The sequence below is a fragment of the Puntigrus tetrazona genome, unplaced genomic scaffold, assembly GCF_018831695.1.
Source record: "Puntigrus tetrazona isolate hp1 unplaced genomic scaffold, ASM1883169v1 S000000896, whole genome shotgun sequence".
Taxonomy (NCBI): domain Eukaryota; kingdom Metazoa; phylum Chordata; class Actinopteri; order Cypriniformes; family Cyprinidae; genus Puntigrus; species Puntigrus tetrazona.
The window spans coordinates 160,724-180,000 of record NW_025048496.1 but is presented as its reverse complement, the minus strand read 5'-3'; the positions used below and the strand labels follow the sequence as shown (position 1 = coordinate 180,000).

Genomic DNA, 19,277 nt, shown 5'->3' with positions numbered 1-19,277 from the left:
GTTTTAGGTGATTGAAAATCAAACTGCATGCTGGTGTGATGACATGAACTAACTGAACAACACAAGAAACACGTTCTCCTGAGCACAGAAGGACAGGTCTGGAGAGCTCTACCTCCGCTGTCCATGTCGTGGTAGTTAGGGTCCAGGCCACGGTCCAGCATTTTGGAGAGTTTCTCCAGCTGATGTTGACGGATGTAGTCTATGAACCTCCTCAGGTTGGCCTGGAGAGAGACATGATGAAAGAAAATAAAGAAACACATCAGACTGGATGCTTAAAGCTATTAGAGTCATAAAAACATGCTAAGAGATCCTGTCACGCAGCTAAACACAAACATTACTGTTAACATAATCAGAAACATGACTTACTGAGAGATAGTCCACTATGTGCATTAATAAAATGACTAGTAAGTGCTCTGACCTTGACCTGAGCTTTTATTCGTTTTTATATGTTTATATTGTCAAACTATTAATCTATTAAAGTGTTTTGACTTCTTTATTACGTTTAGTCAGACAAGTATGATTACAAACGCAGCCTAACAGGGAGAACCGATGTTGAAACAATCTTCACAGATATGTTTTACACAAACAGACAGGACAGAATGAACAAAGAGAAATAAATGAGCTCTCACCTTGGTGTGAAGTTTGGCGATGATCTTCTCGTCCACGCCGGGCTGATCGTACAGTCTGGTTTTGTAGCGAAACTGCAGGAACAAAGAAGCTTCTCCGGTTTTTATTTCAGCATGGGTGCAGGGTGACAAATATTTAGAAACTCTCAGGATCAAGAAGTTCCTGACCGTACGTTCAGAGCTCTGCTAATGTCCTGTACCTCCAGAGACGGGACGCTCTCACAGACCAGCTGAGGATATTCTGCCACCAGACGCTCTTCATCCAGGAACTGACCGCTGCTGTCGTCTCTGGCCGGCTGGAAGAGGCCGTAGTTCAACACGTCCTTCAGGTTCTGGCTCAGGGTGCAGAGCAGACGCTGCTTGGCGGCCCACACCGAGCCTCTGGGGTTAAACCTCACCACCTTCTGGAGAAGACCGGAAAACATGCTGCTTGTCCGTCATAAACGTAATCATATTACAGATCATTTCTCTCAAACAGCAGAAACACAGCAAGTCAACAAACCAGACGCTAATTCATCGCTAGCTCTACCAGCCAATCAATAAACACACATCTACACCAGGAACATGCTCGATGCTTCCTTTTCTTTCATCAGGTGTAAGACTCTACTCACAAACAAGCTTACAGTAAAAAAAGTTTGCTTTCAAAGTCTCTCACTATCACGTTCAGTCTTGTTCAGAAAAGCACACAGGAGCTCCTGAGGGAACTGTGTGTATATGATATATATATCCAAAAATATAATATAAACAGCATGAGCGTTTGCATCTGAAGCATTGCTTTTGAGACGTGTTTGTGATATTCTGAATGCAGTGCTTCATTCTGCACAGGATGTGAGATGTTTTGTGTGCACTTCTTGGATTTGTGTCTAAAGGTTTGATTAAAAAAAATCTAATTTACAGCTCAGACACGAATCTGAGGGAACTGCTCCACAAATAAAGCAATCAATATAAAAATCTGCAACTAATAATATCAGTGTTGCAGAGAGAATTGCAATGCATTTAATAAGAAAAATAAGAAGGAAGTAAACTACACCAACAGAACTACACCAAAACACTAATAACATGGGTTTAGAACAAACTGGCCAAACAGGAAACACTTGGGTACAATAATGAGCTGATGAAAAAGAAAAACTACAAACTGACTACAAAAAGAGCAGGAAGCAGGAGCAAAACCACAAATACCAAACAAGAGTTCAAATAAACACAATGGAAATAAACAAACTAACAAAAACTAGCTAGTATTTTATTATTGTAGTATTCAACTAACTTTATTAGTTATCATTGTTAACAATAATCTATTACAAAAACAGTGCTTTTATAAACACCGGGTCAACGACTAGGACAGACTTTCAGTGTCTGCTCTGCTTAAAAACTACAACCTCTGGAGGAATGAAGCTGAGCTTTCAGAGCCGTGAACAACAACTGATGTGATCCGGAGGACGGAGCAAGCCAGGATTTAATCAACAAAACTCTGTCTGGCATCATTTACTCATCCTGGAGTATTTCCAAACATGTGTGAATTTCTGCTGAACACAAAGGAAGACATTTTGAAGAACGTTTTCTAAGCAGGCTGTTTTGGGTCACCATTTACTTCCATAGAATTCATTTTTCCTACTTTAAAAGTCAATGGTGACCCAAAGCAGACTGATTACAAACTTTCCACACTCTTACACACACACACACACACACACACACACACACACACACACACACACACACACACACACACACACACACACACACACACACACACACACACACACACACACACACACACAGACACACACACACACACACACACACACACACACACACACACACACACACACACACACACACACACACACACACACACACACACACACACACACACACACACACACACACACACACACACACACACACACACACACACACACACACACACACACACACACACACACACACACACATACACACACACACACACACACACACACACACACACACACACACACACACACACACACATACACACACACACACTCACTGTCTGCTGCAGGTCCGGGATGTTGACTCTAATGACCAGCGAGTGGCTCTGGACGTCTGTCATGCGGCTGACCGGTCGTTCTGTCTTTATCGTCTCATAGATGGCCTCCTCTTTGGAACTTTCTGAGCTAGATCCCTGAGAATAGTCTGAAACGCTCTGGGCCATCTCATCCTCGCTGGACGTCGGGCTCCGCGGCATATTCACCTCACTCCAGCTGAAAAACACAGTCCTTCTTCTAGACAGTCAATCAAAGACAAATAACATCCTTTAGAACGTTTCAGGAAAGTCTCCTACATGAGACGCTGGAGCAGAAAATCTGTCATAAAACTGATATTTATACATCATCTGAAAGCTGAACTAATAACCTTTATCTTCATGTGTGATTTATATGAGATACAACTATTTGAAAATCTAGAATCTGAGAGGGCAAAAAAAAATATCTAAATATTCAGATGCATATTACTAATCAAAGATGAGCTTTTGATATATTTACAGAAGGGGATTTACAAAATATCTTCATGGAACATGACCTTTACTTAATATCTTAATGATGTTTGGATCATTTTAATAATATTTCTACAAATAGAACTCCCTGAGCTGCTGATGACTGCTTTGCATCACATTTTAAATGTAAACCGTAAACAGTACATTTTAGTTCAAATATATAATGATTGATTTTATTTATGTAAAAGACTGCTTATGATTGCTTAACATGCATTACGTTCACACACACACACACACACACACACACACACACACAAACACACAAACACACAGTTGCTGTATATCAGAAATAATCATAAATACAGTTTGTTTACAATATTTTTGTGATGGTAGTAATATTTAGGCTAGTTTTGATTGGCCAAAAGCCTGGTTTTGTTACGCAGATCTGGCAACCCGTGCAGTTTCTGCTAAAGGTTGCAGAATATAGGACGTGACACAGTGGAGCGCTTCCAAATAAAGCGTTTCTAATTGGAGCCGCAGCACATCTTCTGCACTCTTTCTCGTGTAGTTCATTCATCTCTGCTGTCTCTACACGGTTCACCTGATCACAGACTGACAGAGTCACGGAGATTGAGCTCCGTTTCCCTGAGAGGTCAACCACAGGCCCACAGCAGAAACGGCATGAGAGAGATGTAGACTAAGAGCAGTTCAACACTATTCAGTAATGACACAAATTAACACAAATGATTCTTTTATGCTCATTATTATGGTACAATTGGATAATTAAAAGTCAACAACAAAGATAATAACTAGACATAAACACTCCAGTAACAATTATCCCTGGTCTATTATAATATTATATTTGTTGTTTTACAGATCTTCAATGTCAGTTGAAAATGTGCTGGTGATTTATTACATAAATCTAAATGACAGAGTTGAAATTTAGACACAATATTGTCAGTATAGACACTATTTGAAATCATAGCAAAAACTGCTCATTTCATTAAACAATTAATAATAAAAAAATAAACAAATCAGTTCATATGTCTTGGGTTTTTTTTCAAATATTAATCTAGTGGGGTTATTTATGATATTGTAACTGCAGTGTTAATGCATTCGTGTGACCTCTGACCTCCGAGCCGCATCACAGTGTGTAGAAAAACCTGATGCAGCATCTGAGTGCAAAGATTTGATGTGTTTGCATTTCATTTGATTGATTGAACAGACCTATATAGTGTCATATTTTAAAAAGTAAAAGTTAGGAAGAAAATTAACATTAAACGTTTGGCTTCTGTCGACACTGCACTGGCTCCCTATCAAACATCGGATGGATTTTAAAATCTTATTAATTACCTATAAAGCCCTGAATGGTTTACCTCCTCAATACTTGAGCAAGCTCTTATCACATTATAGTCCTGCACGTCTGCTGCATTCTCAAAACTCTGGCCATTTCATACTTGGCTCCCAAACTCTGGAACAGTCTCCCTAACTCTGTTCAGGAGGCAGACACACTCTGCTAGTTTAAATCTAGATTAAAGACACATCTCTTTAACCTGTCTTACACATTACACACTTATAGATCAACCTCACACATTTTCATTTTTTTGAACTAGCTCAGAGTCCAGATTAAAAGGTAAAACTGCCTCAGAAATCACTTTAGGTGAAAAATATATTTCCTGTGACGTGACAAAACTAGCCAAGATACCACGACAAAATCACAAACAGCAAAATATCATCTGATTACTGGCAGAATGCCTGAAATATCACTTGGTCGGTCTGCTTCAGTGTCACTGTGACTCAGACGCCAATCAAATTAAAGGAGGCGGGGCTTCACTCTTCAGACACTGACAGGAATTCAGGTGAGATGTAGGTTATTATTCTAAATATATTAATATTATTCTAAATGATATTAAACTCTTTTGCAATAGACACCTTAAATGACTGACAGGAATAATATCCAGTGTAATGTGAGTAGCCTAATTATATTTATATTGTATATAGCATGCAAATTCTGTTGAAATGAAGCCTCAAAAGTTTATTAAGTGGTCATTTTTCATGTTCTGTATGTTTCATGACCCCAAAGATCTCATATCATTAGTGCTCCTGCATCCGTCTCCTCGTGCATCATTTTGCTTTGAGTAAAATCATAAAAACATGACATGCAACCGTACGCATTGCCTGTAAGAGAAATCCTTTAAACACACTTTGTTGAACATTAAACGCAGCACTGAAGAACATTTCAAACCTGGAAGTCTTCAGTGCTCCTTTCCCTCTGTGGTTTAATCCACTGCTCGTTAGCGGGACGATCGGAGCGAATCCTAATAAATCCTCAATGTCACTCGAATCACTTCAACAGAGGATCTGACGAACGATGTTAGCAAAATCATTCCATGTTCAGCAGGAAAGGTCTGTGCAAGTGAAGTCCTCTGAAAAGCCAAAATGTGTGAGAAGTAGGTGAGATACTATGAAATGAAACGAAATCCAGAGTCGCTCTCGTACAGATGATTCGTTCGGCCCCCTCGTGACTCTCTGAACACACTTCTACAAATAACTCTCACTCTTCATGTGCTGGGTCCTAACTCCAAAGAGAAGAGCCACAGTTGAGGCGTGAAGGGAAAGACCACTCGAAAACTAAACATCTGCCAGCATCAGAGAGAACCACTTACTCAAGATGTGCTGCATGGTCTGATATATATTCAGCCGATTTATATTACCTCTTAAACATCTGTGTCATAAATGATGGCCATTGCTTTGCACTCGCTCACCAGTTAAAAACTTTTTAACATTTCTATCAGTTTTCTTCCGAATGGATCCAGCTTCACAGTCTAAGGTAGTCAATGCAATGCCGAAGTCTTCAAGGATGCAAGGAGAACCAGATTTAAACACATGATTACAACGCTGGAAAACAATAATAGAAAACTCAACACAATTAACACAGGCTGGTGTTTTTAATAGAATGAAGACTCATTTGTATGTCACTGCCTCCTAACCTGAGACAGAGCTAATTTTAAACTGGGACATTATTTAGGTCACTGCAAAGGGTAGAAAGAGAAGAACAGAACGGGACCGTCACAGCTCCTGCAGATACACCCTTAATAATCCAGGAACTGACTGATCGATCAGACCCAAAATCCTGACCAAAACTCACTCTGAACACTGCTTTGCATGCAGTGCATCTAATACACATGTGAATGAGTGTTTGAGTGAGTTTGTGGTGTTGTCCAAATGGTCTCAAAACACAAATAACCCTTTGTACACACTTTATTTTCTTTGTTCTGTTGCAGTCAGTGATTCTGCCAATGATAGTCAAGAGCCCACTGTCTCTGCTTTCTCTCCACACAAAACACAATGAGATCAAATCCAGTTCTTCCATGTTCTTCTCATCATGCTCCACCTGAGGGCGACAAACACTGCACTCAGTCAACGTTCATGCATTAGTTCACATCTCTACAACATTAACTCATATTTATTTGGTAATTATGCATTTATGTGTGTTTATTAACTCTAAGCGTGAGGATTGTTCCACACCTGTATGAGCTTCTTTCTTCTGCTGAGCATAGAATAAGATATCTTGAAGAAAGTGCCTTGAAGAAACAACCCTGCCCGAAACACAATAGACATGTAACAGATGAAATGGTTATAAGGGGAATTGTATTGAATTTAATGAAAAATATAGTGGCGTCTATTCTATTGGTGGGATGTTAAATCATTTTGGAAAAATACCAATTTTGTAATAGAATTTTTCCATGGTTTTACTGGAAAATGTTAATGTTGCATAATGATATTTTAATGGAAACCATTAGGATTTCTTTGCAAATGAGGTAATACTTCACAGAGCTTACTTTTTGCTCACTGCATATATTCAAATATTATTTCTTTCTTATAAAGTTTTGATCATCTGATAAATTTAAACAGAGTTGAAGCAGTAAATCAATGGTTTTCTTTTATTCTTCTGTGTTAGACTCATTTCACAGTATTCAGGGTGAAAGTTTAGATCCAAACACAAGAGAGCAGCAGAGGATCCCTTACAGCAGTATCATCCCTGACCAACAAAACTCACCATCGTGTGTGTGTGTGTGTGTGTGTGTGTGTGTGTGTGTGTGTGTGTGTGTGTGTGAGTGTGTGTGTGTGTGTGTGTGTGTGTGTGTGTGTGTGTGTGTGTGTGTGTGTGTGTGTGTGTGTGTGTGTGTGTGTGTGTGTGTGTAATGTGTGTAGTGTGTGTGTGTGTGTGTGTGACCTGAGTGTTGTGTGTGTGTGTGTGTGTGTGTGTGTGTGTGTGTGTGTGTGAAAGTGTTTCTAATCATTAGCTCTGACCTCTGTTTGCTATGAAATATGAAACGATATAAAGCAGCTTCAATTACCTCTGCTCTTTCTGATTGGCATTAAATATTAAACTTCTCTTCTCTGTTGTAATGGTGCAAAAATTGTTTACGTGAATTTATAATTAACAGAGAGGTGATAACACAAACTTAGTCATAAATACAGACAGGCAGAAGATCTAGTGTTGGTTTAATTTTGCATACTGATGAAAAAATGAAGTGAAAGAAGTAAAGTTGAGCATTTCTCTCTGGTGTGTTGTATATGACAGCACTGCAACATAAATCAGACAAACAGGAAAAGTCAGGTGAAATATTTGAAAACAACAAGCGATTCATCTTAAAAAAGGCAATAAGAAGTGAAGTTATGATCCAGAAACACCATCCAGAACAAGAACAGAGGTGGAAATAGACCAAGAACTCATTCTCATTGGTTCATTTAGCAGACACTTTTATCCAAAGAGACTTAAGAGGAGACTTAGGTTTCCAGCTACATGTCAACTTATTCCACTAATCCTAACCAATTAATACTCAGCTAGTTAGCATGTGTTTACGTGTCTCTGAAGAACAGCGTTAGATCCTGTATGGGTCAAAATTACACATTTTTCTTTTGTGCCAAAAATCATTAGGATATTAAGTAATGATCCTGTACTATGATGATATTTAGTCAGTTTTCTTCCATAAATATATCAAAACTTTATTTCTGATTAGTAATATACACCGCTAAGACCTTCATTTGAACAACTTTAAAGGTGATTTTTTTTCAAGATTTTTTGCTTCCTCAAATTCCAGATTTTCTAATAGTTGTATGAATCATAACAAACCAGAGTATTTATTCAAAAAATGAAAATAAGAAAGCATTATATGACTGGTTTGGTGCTTCAGGGTCACATATCATCATATAAATATGCTAAGGGAACAATCAGAAGTGTATTTTGACTTTTACAGTTGTTTTATAAGACCTCTGCGTTCCTCTCTTTCTGACTTAAATAGCCAGTCCTCCTCCTCTTCCTTCCTTCATCCTATGCATGGGGTGTAAAAATAGCGTGCGGCATGCAGGCGTGTAAATAGCGTGTTCCCACTCAGCGTGGGCTGGACGTGTTTGTAGTGTTTGGAGAGAGGGCACATATGCCCAGAGGACAGTCTCTCACACACACACCTCCTGCTGGGATCTTCATCCTCATCATCCTCAGCTCCTCCGCTCTCTCTTGTCAAGACGAAGCGGTTGGCAGCAGCAGCGTGATGAGTCACTGAGAGGAGACTGACTCTGCTCTTCTCTCGCTCATGTGTTGAATCCGAGCGTGGGCCGATGCAAATAAGTCTGAGCATCAGCTGCTTCCACGGCCCTTCAGGAGCTCGTTTAGATAAAACAAGGACTGAACGCGTCAACGTTTTTCTCGGTTAATACCCTTCGAAAGGTGCTGTTGACTTGAAATATTCACCAGGTGCCGATAACAACCTGCGCTATCCACACATACAGAGAAAATACAAACTAACTTGTTCAGATTCATGTGGAATAAAATAGAATGTACTGAACACATGAAGAAAGGGAGGTGCACCGGTAATTAGAAATCAGTCCTGCCCCTCGTTAGTACCAGGATGATGACGATGATGAAGATGATGATGATGATGAAATGTACTGATCCCAAACACAGCCGGGGAAACTCTTTATTCAAAGGAAGAGAATCTCCAATAAGAGAGAAGTTCAGAGTTTATAGAAGAGAAAACCTCACCAACAAAGTATTAAATACATCTAAATAGCTAAAGATCTTTTCCCCCCGTGTCAATACATTTTATTACACATAACGTCATTTCTAAAGTTTCCTGTGTATATATGGCTTACTTGGGTTGTGATCTCAACTGCACCTTTAGAAATATATTTATAGAGAGAGACGTGTTCAATACTTATTCTAGCTGTTGTAATCGTGCTTTGATGCCAAACAAAGAAATCTTTTCTGGAGGAACACTTTCTCTCGTCTCCCGAAAGCATCCGGAGCTTTCCTCGGGAATCAGGAGAAGTGTTTTTAACAGTCTGTGGAAGAACTAGATCCTCCGAGAGCTTCATCTGATCACGCTCACACGGAAACAGGACTTTGCTTGGCACAAAAAATGGATAATGTGGAAAAGAGGTATGTGCTACAGATATCGTTATCGATAGATAAAAATGATCACAGTGCACTGGATTAAAGAAAGTCCTCTGAATGTGATTCACTGGAGACTGAAAGAGGTTTATCCAGGGCGACACGAGAAGAATAGTCCTGAACACAAGAGAGGGGTCATACAGGTAGAAAACAGTTAACCCAAGAGACAAGACAAGACAAGCAATGAAGTGAACTAAGAAACCAGGAACAGACATAAGACTACGAGAACAAGAAACAGACTCCGTGAAGCAGCTGACGCTAGAAGAGAGAGATACACAGAACATGACTGCAGACGAACAGAAGGAGTTAACACTCGACGTGGAACAAGGTGTGTGTGTGACTGAACGCAGGTGTGTGTGTGATGAGTGCAGTCAGGTGTGTGTGTGTGTGTGTCATCAGTGCAATGGATGATGGGAACTGAAGTCCGGAGTGAAATACAACAGTAAGAGAGTGACAAAGTCACTAAAACATTTTTTCTGAAAGTTTAAATTAGAAAAGTGTGATAAAAATATTAACAGATATTAATGAAGCATTTGAAGTTGTAGAATAAAATGTGAAAATGTCTTGAGCTTGTGTTCATCACAGACATTTTTTGAAGCGTTTAGCCAAAAAAAAAAATTTTATGCCAAAAAAATGTTATAACTCAGAAAAACACATAAAGCATTCAGAAAACTTTAAAGCATTCCTAGAACATTTAGAAATAACAGTTTTAACTTAATGAAAACTTTAACTAATTATCTTTAAGCAGAGTTGGTGGGATATGTCGGTTAGGTATGTTTTGAAGCATGACAGCTCAGTCTGTTTTATAATAGTTATGAGCCGGTCATGTCCTGGTGTTAAGCTAACCCTACTAACCCTAACTAGCTCCAGCTCATAACCAGCTCAGGACCAACTCAAACCAGCAGTCACGCTTTAAACCAGCCCTAACCAGCCCGTGCTGGTGTGTATACTGTATATAGCGGGGTGTGTTTGAGTCGTGAGCAGAGGTCAGCGATGTTTAGAGACGCTCATCTCTGTCTGTTGTTGGTCTGGTTTTTAAGAGCTCTTGGTGAAGCAGGACACCCACTGATTCTATGCTACAGATTCAATCATGAGTTTATTCTCCAACCACCTTTCATACAACTATCACCTGCACTCTCGCTTTACACACAAAGAGTGGATACATATATATATATATATATATATAGAGAGAGAGAGAGAGAGAGAGAGAGAGAGAGAGAGATACAGATCGTTAAAGACTGAAGGCTGGCAGCTTTTTAAAAAGGGCTTGAAAAGAGGACGAAAAAATCTTTCCTCCCCTGCAGAGTCAGAGAAACGAGTCAGAGAACCTGCTGAAGGAGACGAAAAATATAGATCTTATAAAGTTCACAAAATAATCTGTGTCACATTATACTGCTTAATAAATATGATTTATATTTATTATATTTATTATTATATTATTATTATTATTATTATTATTATTATTATTATTATTATTATTATTATTGTTCTTTTTTTTAAATAAAAATTAAAAGTAAAATTTAAACAAAAATGTTTTGGTCATTTGCATATATATATATATATATATATATATATATATATATATATATATATATATATATATATATATATATATATATGTATGTATGTGTGTGTGGGTTTCTTTGGGGGGGGGTTGAATGATAGAAATACATAAATACATATACATATATATATTTGGATAAATATGCAACGAGGGATGTTTTAGATGTTCAAGCCTAATAAAGCTCTCGTGTTCATGTTTCTGTTTCAGTTAGTTATTGGTTGAATAAAAGTAAACAACCAGATTCGTGTCAGCATTCGGTCTTAAAGTGACAGCAGCCTAATAAACCTGTGATATTCATGTTAATCAATCAACAGAAACCAAAGAGAAAACCCTCGCTGCTCTTGACTGAGTAGTGTCTTTAGCTTCAGTGGGAATCTAAATATATTTAATTCATGCACTTGTGTGTTTTGAGGTAAACTGTTATGCACTAAACTACTAGTTTACCTTTAGGTTGTATTTATCTTGTCGTTTGGTCCTTGGCATCATCTTGTGCACATTTTTGAATATCAAAGATAAAATAACAGCGATAAGAGTTTAGGTAGCACTCGTGATATTATAATGATTTATCATCTTTATTACTTAGTTTTTGAGCTCAGTCATTATATTGTGAAATATTTGTGAGACTATTGCTGTAAAAAAATTAGTTTAAACAGTCATGCTTCTGTAAGCACACCTCAATAATGAATATTATTATATAGTTCATTAGCGTTCCTAATCTGTATCTGTATTATTAGAGAGCGTATCAATAACTAGGTCTATATTAACGTGAGGTGAGTCAAGGCTGGAGATAAGAGGAACAGGAGTGTTTTTCATTCCCCGGAGCTTCGGGGCTTTTATCCTGCTCTCTCTCTCTCTCTCTCTCTGTCTCTCTCTCTGTCTCTCTCTCTCTCTCTCTCTCTGTCTCTCTCTCTCTCTGTCTCTCTCTCTCTCTCTCTCTCTCTCTCTCTCTCTCTCTCTCTCTCTCTCTCTCTCTCTCTCTCTCTCTCTCTCTCTCTCTCTCTCTCTCTCTCTCTCTCTCTCTCTCTCTCTCTCTCTCTCTCTCTCTCTCTCTCTCTCTCTCTCTCTCTCTCTCTCTCTCTCTCTCTCTCTCTCTCTCTCTCTCTCTCTCTCTCTCTCTCTCTCTCTCTCTCTCTCTCTCTCTCTCTCTCTCTCTCTCTCTCTCTCTCTCTCTCTCTCTCTCTCTCTCTCTCTCTCTCTCTCTCTCTCTCTCTCTCTCTCTCTCTCTCTCTCTCTCTCTCTCTCTCTCTCTCTCTCTCTCTCTCTCTCTCTCTCTCTCTCTCTCTCTCTCTCTCTCTCTCTCTCTCTCTCTCTCTCTCTCTCTCTCTCTCTCTCTCTCTCTCTCTCTCTCTCTCTCTCTCTCTCTCTCTCTCTCTCTCTCTCTCTCTCTCTCTCTCTCTCTCTCTCTCTCTCTCTCTCTCTCTCTCTCTCTCTCTCTCTCTCTCTCTCTCTCTCTCTCTCTCTCTCTCTCTCTCTCTCTCTCTCTCTCTCTCTCTCTCTCTCTCTCTCTCTCTCTCTCTCTCTCTCTCTCTCTCTCTCTCTCTCTCTCTCTCTCTCTCTCTCTCTCTCTCTCTCTCTCTCTCTCTCTCTCTCTCTCTCTCTCTCTCTCTCTCTCTCTCTCTCTCTCTCTCTCTCTCTCTCTCTCTCTCTCTCTCTCTCTCTCTCTCTCTCTCTCTCTCTCTCTCTCTCTCTCTCTCTCTCTCTCTCTCTCTCTCTCTCTCTCTCTCTCTCTCTCTCTCTCTCTCTCTCTCTCTCTCTCTCTCTCTCTCTCTCTCTCTCTCTCTCTCTCTCTCTCTCTCTCTCTCTCTCTCTCTCTCTCTCTCTCTCTCTCTCTCTCTCTCTCTCTCTCTCTCTCTCTCTCTCTCTCTCTCTCTCTCTCTCTCTCTCTCTCTCTCTCTCTCTCTCTCTCTCTCTCTCTCTCTCTCTCTCTCTCTCTCTCTCTCTCTCTCTCTCTCTCTCTCTCTCTCTCTCTCTCTCTCTCTCTCTCTCTCTCTCTCTCTCTCTCTCTCTCTCTCTCTCTCTCTCTCTCTCTCTCTCTCTCTCTCTCTCTCTCTCTCTCTCTCTCTCTCTCTCTCTCTCTCTCTCTCTCTCTCTCTCTCTCTCTCTCTCTCTCTCTCTCTCTCTCTCTCTCTCTCTCTCTCTCTCTCTCTCTCTCTCTCTCTCTCTCTCTCTCTCTCTCTCTCTCTCTCTCTCTCTCTCTCTCTCTCTCTCTCTCTCTCTCTCTCTCTCTCTCTCTCTCTCTCTCTCTCTCTCTCTCTCTCTCTCTCTCTCTCTCTCTCTCTCTCTCTCTCTCTCTCTCTCTCTCTCTCTCTCTCTCTCTCTCTCTCTCTCTCTCTCTCTCTCTCTCTCTCTCTCTCTCTCTCTCTCTCTCTCTCTCTCTCTCTCTCTCTCTCTCTCTCTCTCTCTCTCTCTCTCTCTCTCTCTCTCTCTCTCTCTCTCTCTCTCTCTCTCTCTCTCTCTCTCTCTCTCTCTCTCTCTCTCTCTCTCTCTCTCTCTCTCTCTCTCTCGTCCTCATCATCTCGAGCCCCTCCGGGTCTGGAAATCTGTGTATTAACTTCACTTCACAAAGAGGAGCCCTCAGAGGACACAGCCAAATAAAGACATTCATTAACGGCAAGCTTTGCTAATCTAATATGATGTATAATTCTAATTCCATTGCACATCTCTGGGGAGTTGTTCTTGTGATTTCAAAGGAAACACTGATTATTCTCCTTCTGCTAACTCAGGGAACGTGTGAGCACTGTCTGCGTGTGTGTGTGTGTGTGTGTGTGTGTGTGTGTGGATGCTGGACTTTTACCGCAATAAAGAAACCATCTTCATTGTTAAAGCAAAGGTCTAAGAACGCACTTGCTTTTGCCTCTTCTTCAGGTTAAAGAGTGCCGCAGTAAAGAGTCAGAAGTAGATGACAGGTGAGGGCTTTCAGGCGGTGGACGGGAACATCAGAGGACTGTAGTTAAGCTCTGTGTCGCGTCACATTGAGCAGATAATGTCAAGTTTCCCAGCAGCTGAAGGAGAAAGAGCAGGGCTTCGGTGAAGCAGAAATCATCCTGACTCTGATGGAGACAGAAGTGAGAGATAAAACATATAATACAGATCAATCTCTAGTCCAAGCTGCTGGGAGCAGAACCAAAAGAGCAAAAACCAACACAGTCACTTTCCTTAATGAAGACAACGAGATACGACTTTTTAATGAAATGGAAACCAATGCTTCCTTGCAGCAGAGACAAGCAAACGGATCTCATTTCCCAATTAAAAACCTCAAGAGACGGTGGGTTTAGTGCCGATGAAGATGTTTCACATCAGACGCTCAATCTTTCTGTGTATTTCAGGTTCATTCCCTGACTTTTGAACCTCATGTATCTGATGTATTCACAGGCTGACTAAGCATCCTCGAGAGAGTCTCCAGAGAAGTTCCTCAACGGAGTGACTCACACACATTTATTCACAGCTGTCAGAAACAAAACCTCCATCATCCTCCATCTCAGCAAAACACACAGGCTCTGGATTGCTCTCGTGTTCTCCATCAGTCCTGCTCATTGACAGCATCCTCTTCCGTGATTAAACCCTAGGTTTTTAAACAGGAACCTGCGGAAGATTTGAGAAAAAAGTTTTAAGGGCTGCCAAAGTTTATGTTATTAACCTAATATTTATTTATTATGAAAAGATGCTTTATATTTGTGATATTAAAAATAGCATGAAATCTAAACGAATGTTGTAGCATATCTTATATGATTAATCCATGTATATGTTTCGTTTAAAAAATGTCTGACTTCATAATGTTTCAATCAGAATCTCCCAACAGGATCGTCTCTCAAGTAACGTATGTGAGATGTTTAAGCTCCGCCCCTGCAGTCACGCTCATATGCATGTTAAAAGCCACGCCCACATTGCAATGTCCAGTCAACAACCAAGCCCCGCCCTACATTTAATCGTTTTTCATTGCACTTATGTATGAAAGACAAGATCTGACAATGCTTTAGTTTCAGTCAGACTTCAGCATTAAAAGTGAAAGGTGCATTGATGGATTTTTCCAGCTTTCTGTGTTTTCATTTCAAAAAACACATCTAAAGTAAAAAGTGTCTTAGAGAGTGAGCTACTGATATAAAAACACTGCATAAGCTAGTTTTTTTCTCTTTTGTTCTTTTGATATATTGTGTGTTCAGACATCCACACAAAAAATACTCAGAGGCTATGAAGGTTCTGTAAAACCGATGATGAAAATGCTAAAAATGCTTAATCATTTTCTTAATCCAGTGCTTTATTTTGAAAAGCACGTCTTGGTCTTTATAAGAGCACAGTCAGTGTTTTTCACATCAAACGCTCCTAACACAGGTGTGTCCCGGCACCGGAGCTCACAGACGGATCCGCTTACACTGACGTGACCTTCTGACCTCTGCTCACGACGAGCGCTGGAAGCGGTTTCTATGGCGAGAGCTAAAGGATGTGGGAATTTGTGACAGTAAAGCAACCCGGAGCGGCTGACCTCTGACCTCTGACCTCTGTCTTTGTGGAGCGACAGAGGGAACGTTTGTGGAATAGCAGAGAAGAACTAAAGAAACTAGAGTTAGTGTGAAGAGCGTGAACATGAAGGGAAACATCTGAATTTAAAGAAACACTGATGTCCTGGAAGAATAATATCAGTAACTTTTCTGTTTGCTTTATCTCTAAAACACAGCGCAGTGAAAGGGCTCATTCAAAACCTGGAAAAATATCTGTGAACAAATCAATATGGAAAATTGATAATATATTTTGCCGGAAGTATTTTCTTAGAGTGTGCATTAATTCTTCATGAAAAAAACGTGCTTAAATTGGGTTTATGCCACAGATCAGCAAATACGACGATCCTCTTTCTTATCAGATAAAAGCAGATATATTTTGAAAGACACATCTGTGAAAAATAACAAATATTATAAATGATTATCTTTAAAAATGTTTGTTTTATTTTTTCTTTTAGATGTGCAGATATAAAAAGAAACACGGCTCTTAACAGGAATTAAATATTGTTGTATTTTTGATTATTCTCATGATTTTCAGTTTTTTTTAGAAAGCAGAATGAAGCATAACTTACATGTAAAATAATAATAATAATAATAATAATAATAATAAATAAATTATAAAATTATTACAATAATAATAATTATTATTATTTTCCTGTATGAAGCAGTCAGCACTTTCTTGGTGCAGAGCTTAAAAATATTTTGTGAGAGAAATACAGTTAAAAATAAAGGCTATTTCTCATAAATGGTAATTAAGATCATCAGACAAACACAGCCTCCATCCTTCACCCAATCAGACAAAACTCAGCTGTTGCTTGGCAACCACAGCAGCACCTCCAATACAGCATCTTCAAACCCCCCCCACCTACACACAAACACACACACACATACCCACACAAACACACACATACACACACACACACACACACACACACACACACACACACATACCCACACAAACACACACATACCCACACAAACACACACATACCCACACACACACACACATACCCACACACACACACAAGGCAGATTTAAAGAGATTTGTAGAAATGCGTTTCTGCATCAGGTCTCAGCAATGGAAGTGAATGGGTGCCGTCAGAATGAGAGTCCAAACAGCTGATAAAAACATCACAACAATCCATCAGTTAACATCTGGAACATTAATACGTTTTTTAAGGCAAATATAAGTCTATAATCAATAATAACTCTTCCTCCAGTGTTCTGCAGAGATCAAGCAGCGTTTATAAAACTGTGCTGGATTCTGATCTGAGAGACTTAGATTATTATTATCAACCTGGTCTGATAAAAATATGTACCTCTGGGCACATTTTGTGCAACACTGTTTTCATATGTACCTTAAACTTCACCTTTTTTACTGCAGTTTCGAAGAAAAATGTCCACAGAGTGGCGCTAAAACACAGGTTCACTTTTTTGTTGATTATGTTGATATAGGTGTGTGTATATATATAAAATATAAACTCATCCCAATCCCTTCCTCTAAACCTACAACTACACTAAATGTATTCCTAAAATCAGTGGGACATGCCGGCCGGTTAACTACAACAAATACATCCCTCAGATCTGAATGCTGATCCAGGACTGTCTTCTTCTTGATCAAATGACGCTCATCGTATTGTTGCTGAAAGTTAACACCGTGTGATTTGAACTTTTACACAGATTTAACTGTTTTGATGAAGAGCAGTCACTACCGAACAAACCCAGCGTCTGGAAACACGTGTGTGATGATAACAAACATCCCAGAAAATTAAGATGGTTTTGAAGTCATAACATGATTTCCTTTTTCCTTTACTTTATTAATCAAAACTCTGCAAATGTATTTGAAAAGGAATAAATGTCCTGGTTGTACCGCGTCTAGTGTTCACTTGTTTTAAAGACTGCAGGGAAATGTACTTGTTGTGTGTATTTTGTCTCTTAATACGTTTATGGCATGAGACCATGTGAAGAATTATGGATTATCTCTGGATTATAGTTAAAAACTTCTTGATGCTGGATTAGTTTCATCTTTAGTCTTCTCCAGATGTTAACTGATGGATTATTGTGATGTTTTTATCAGCTGTTTGGACTCTTATTCTGACGGCACCCATTCACTTCCATTGCTGAGACCTGATGAAGACACAAACTCCTCCTGATCTGGGATGTCCTGAAGATGAAGCATTTTTCTCAGTTTTGGCTGAACTATCCTTTTCAATGATCTTCTCGTGTAAACCGTCTCAGAAAGTGAGCAGGAAACACATCGTATGCTGAAATCTGATGTCTTGTATATTTTTCACACTCACACACGTGCATCTATATGAAACGCTTTCTATTTTTGCTGTGGATGTGTAGATGTTGTGTGTCTTTGGGAATAAGGATGTGATGTATTCTTACCACCAGAGGAAGCAGTCTGAAGGAATGGAGCTGGAAGTTCTTCAGACTTAATGCTTTCTTCTTCCCATTTTCCCAGGATGCACTGTACTCAGAACAACCAGGAAGTGTCTTTTATCTCGGACTGACCTCACGCTGGGAACCGAGACCGGGACAGGGACTTCTCTTCTCAGGAGACGTTCAGAACATGATCACGTGTCTTACAGCGATGTGGAGGTTACTGAGGCTCTGCTCGTGTGCTTTTAATTCAGCCTTTTGAAATTCCTCTGACGCTAACATCTGCTTATTACAATACAAGAAGGAAGTAAGTGAACTGCAGGAAGTCAGAAACAGGAAGTGACAAATCTGAGTATGTAGGAAAATGCAGAGGACCTCACGAAGTGGGCATCTGATGTACAAGCTTCCTCAAAAAGGTCAAAGGTCAAACCCTGACTTTGAGGTGTTCCTGTGTCATCTGCTTACACACAGAAGCTTGTCTCGTCTTGAAAGCTGACTCTTAAACAGCAGAAAGACACCAAATCTACAAAACCACGCACTGACTCTCAGCCTATGACAGCGAACAGGAACTCATATTCTGGCAAAGGTGTTTGAGACGTGTTTGTGATGCTTTGAATGCAGTGCTTCGTTTTGTAGGAGATGTGAGGCATTTTCTCATTTTGTGTGAAGTTTTGTGAAAAAAAGGGCAAAATGTGTGTATGCAGTAAAAAAAACCCTGTAATATATTACATATATTACAAAAATCTCTTCTGTCACACACACACACGCACACACACACACACACACACACACACACACACATACACACACACACACACACGCACACACACACGCACGCACACACACACACACACACACACACACACGCACGCACGCACGCACGCACGCATGCACGCATGTACACACACACACACACACACACACACACATATTGTCCATAAATGACTTTTTCTATCATTGCAGTCTAAAGATATGTGTTATAGCATATAATATATAAGATGATCCAGGACCAGAGTATTTATTTTTCTTTCTGTTCAGGTTTTCGTCTCTCTGTGTTGATGACCAGAAAACAAGAGTAAAGAGTGAGTCATTTTCTCTTCGGAGTGAGTCACCTGTCTGTGATTCAGTCACAGAAGACCATTATAAAGCATCGCTCTTCTTCACCTCATCTGTCTGAGTCTGAGTCTACAGCCACTCCATCAGCCTGACAGAAGAGTTCAGTATCCATCAACAGGACATGACTGCTGTGTGTGTGTGTAAGGTGTGTGTAAGGTGTGTGTAA

The 19,277-nt window shown here is 39.7% G+C and overlaps 1 protein-coding gene and 1 long non-coding RNA gene across 2 annotated transcripts in view; both read right to left on the bottom strand.

The window, feature by feature from the left end:
- The window catches only part of shank2a (SH3 and multiple ankyrin repeat domains 2a), a 33,155-nt gene extending 27,468 nt beyond the window's left edge, over positions 1-5,687 (bottom strand). Inside the window, exons 1-5 of the mRNA XM_043233570.1 lie at positions 5,342-5,687; positions 2,653-2,866; positions 827-1,030; positions 630-701; positions 113-221 (exon numbers count right to left, since the gene is read on the bottom strand). Of these exons, the coding sequence (XP_043089505.1) occupies positions 113-221; positions 630-701; positions 827-1,030; positions 2,653-2,850 (583 nt within the window). The 5' untranslated portion in view covers positions 2,851-2,866; positions 5,342-5,687. The remainder of the gene's footprint in view (positions 1-112; positions 222-629; positions 702-826; positions 1,031-2,652; positions 2,867-5,341) is intronic.
- A 1,902-nt stretch (positions 5,688-7,589) lies between these two features.
- On the bottom strand, positions 7,590-18,333 carry LOC122335716. Its single transcript, XR_006249004.1, has 3 exons — positions 18,002-18,333; positions 13,912-14,699; positions 7,590-9,078 (listed from the first exon to the last, which is right to left on the bottom strand). It is a non-coding gene; the product is annotated as an uncharacterized LOC122335716 (long non-coding RNA).
- Between the last annotated feature and the right edge of the window lie 944 nt (positions 18,334-19,277).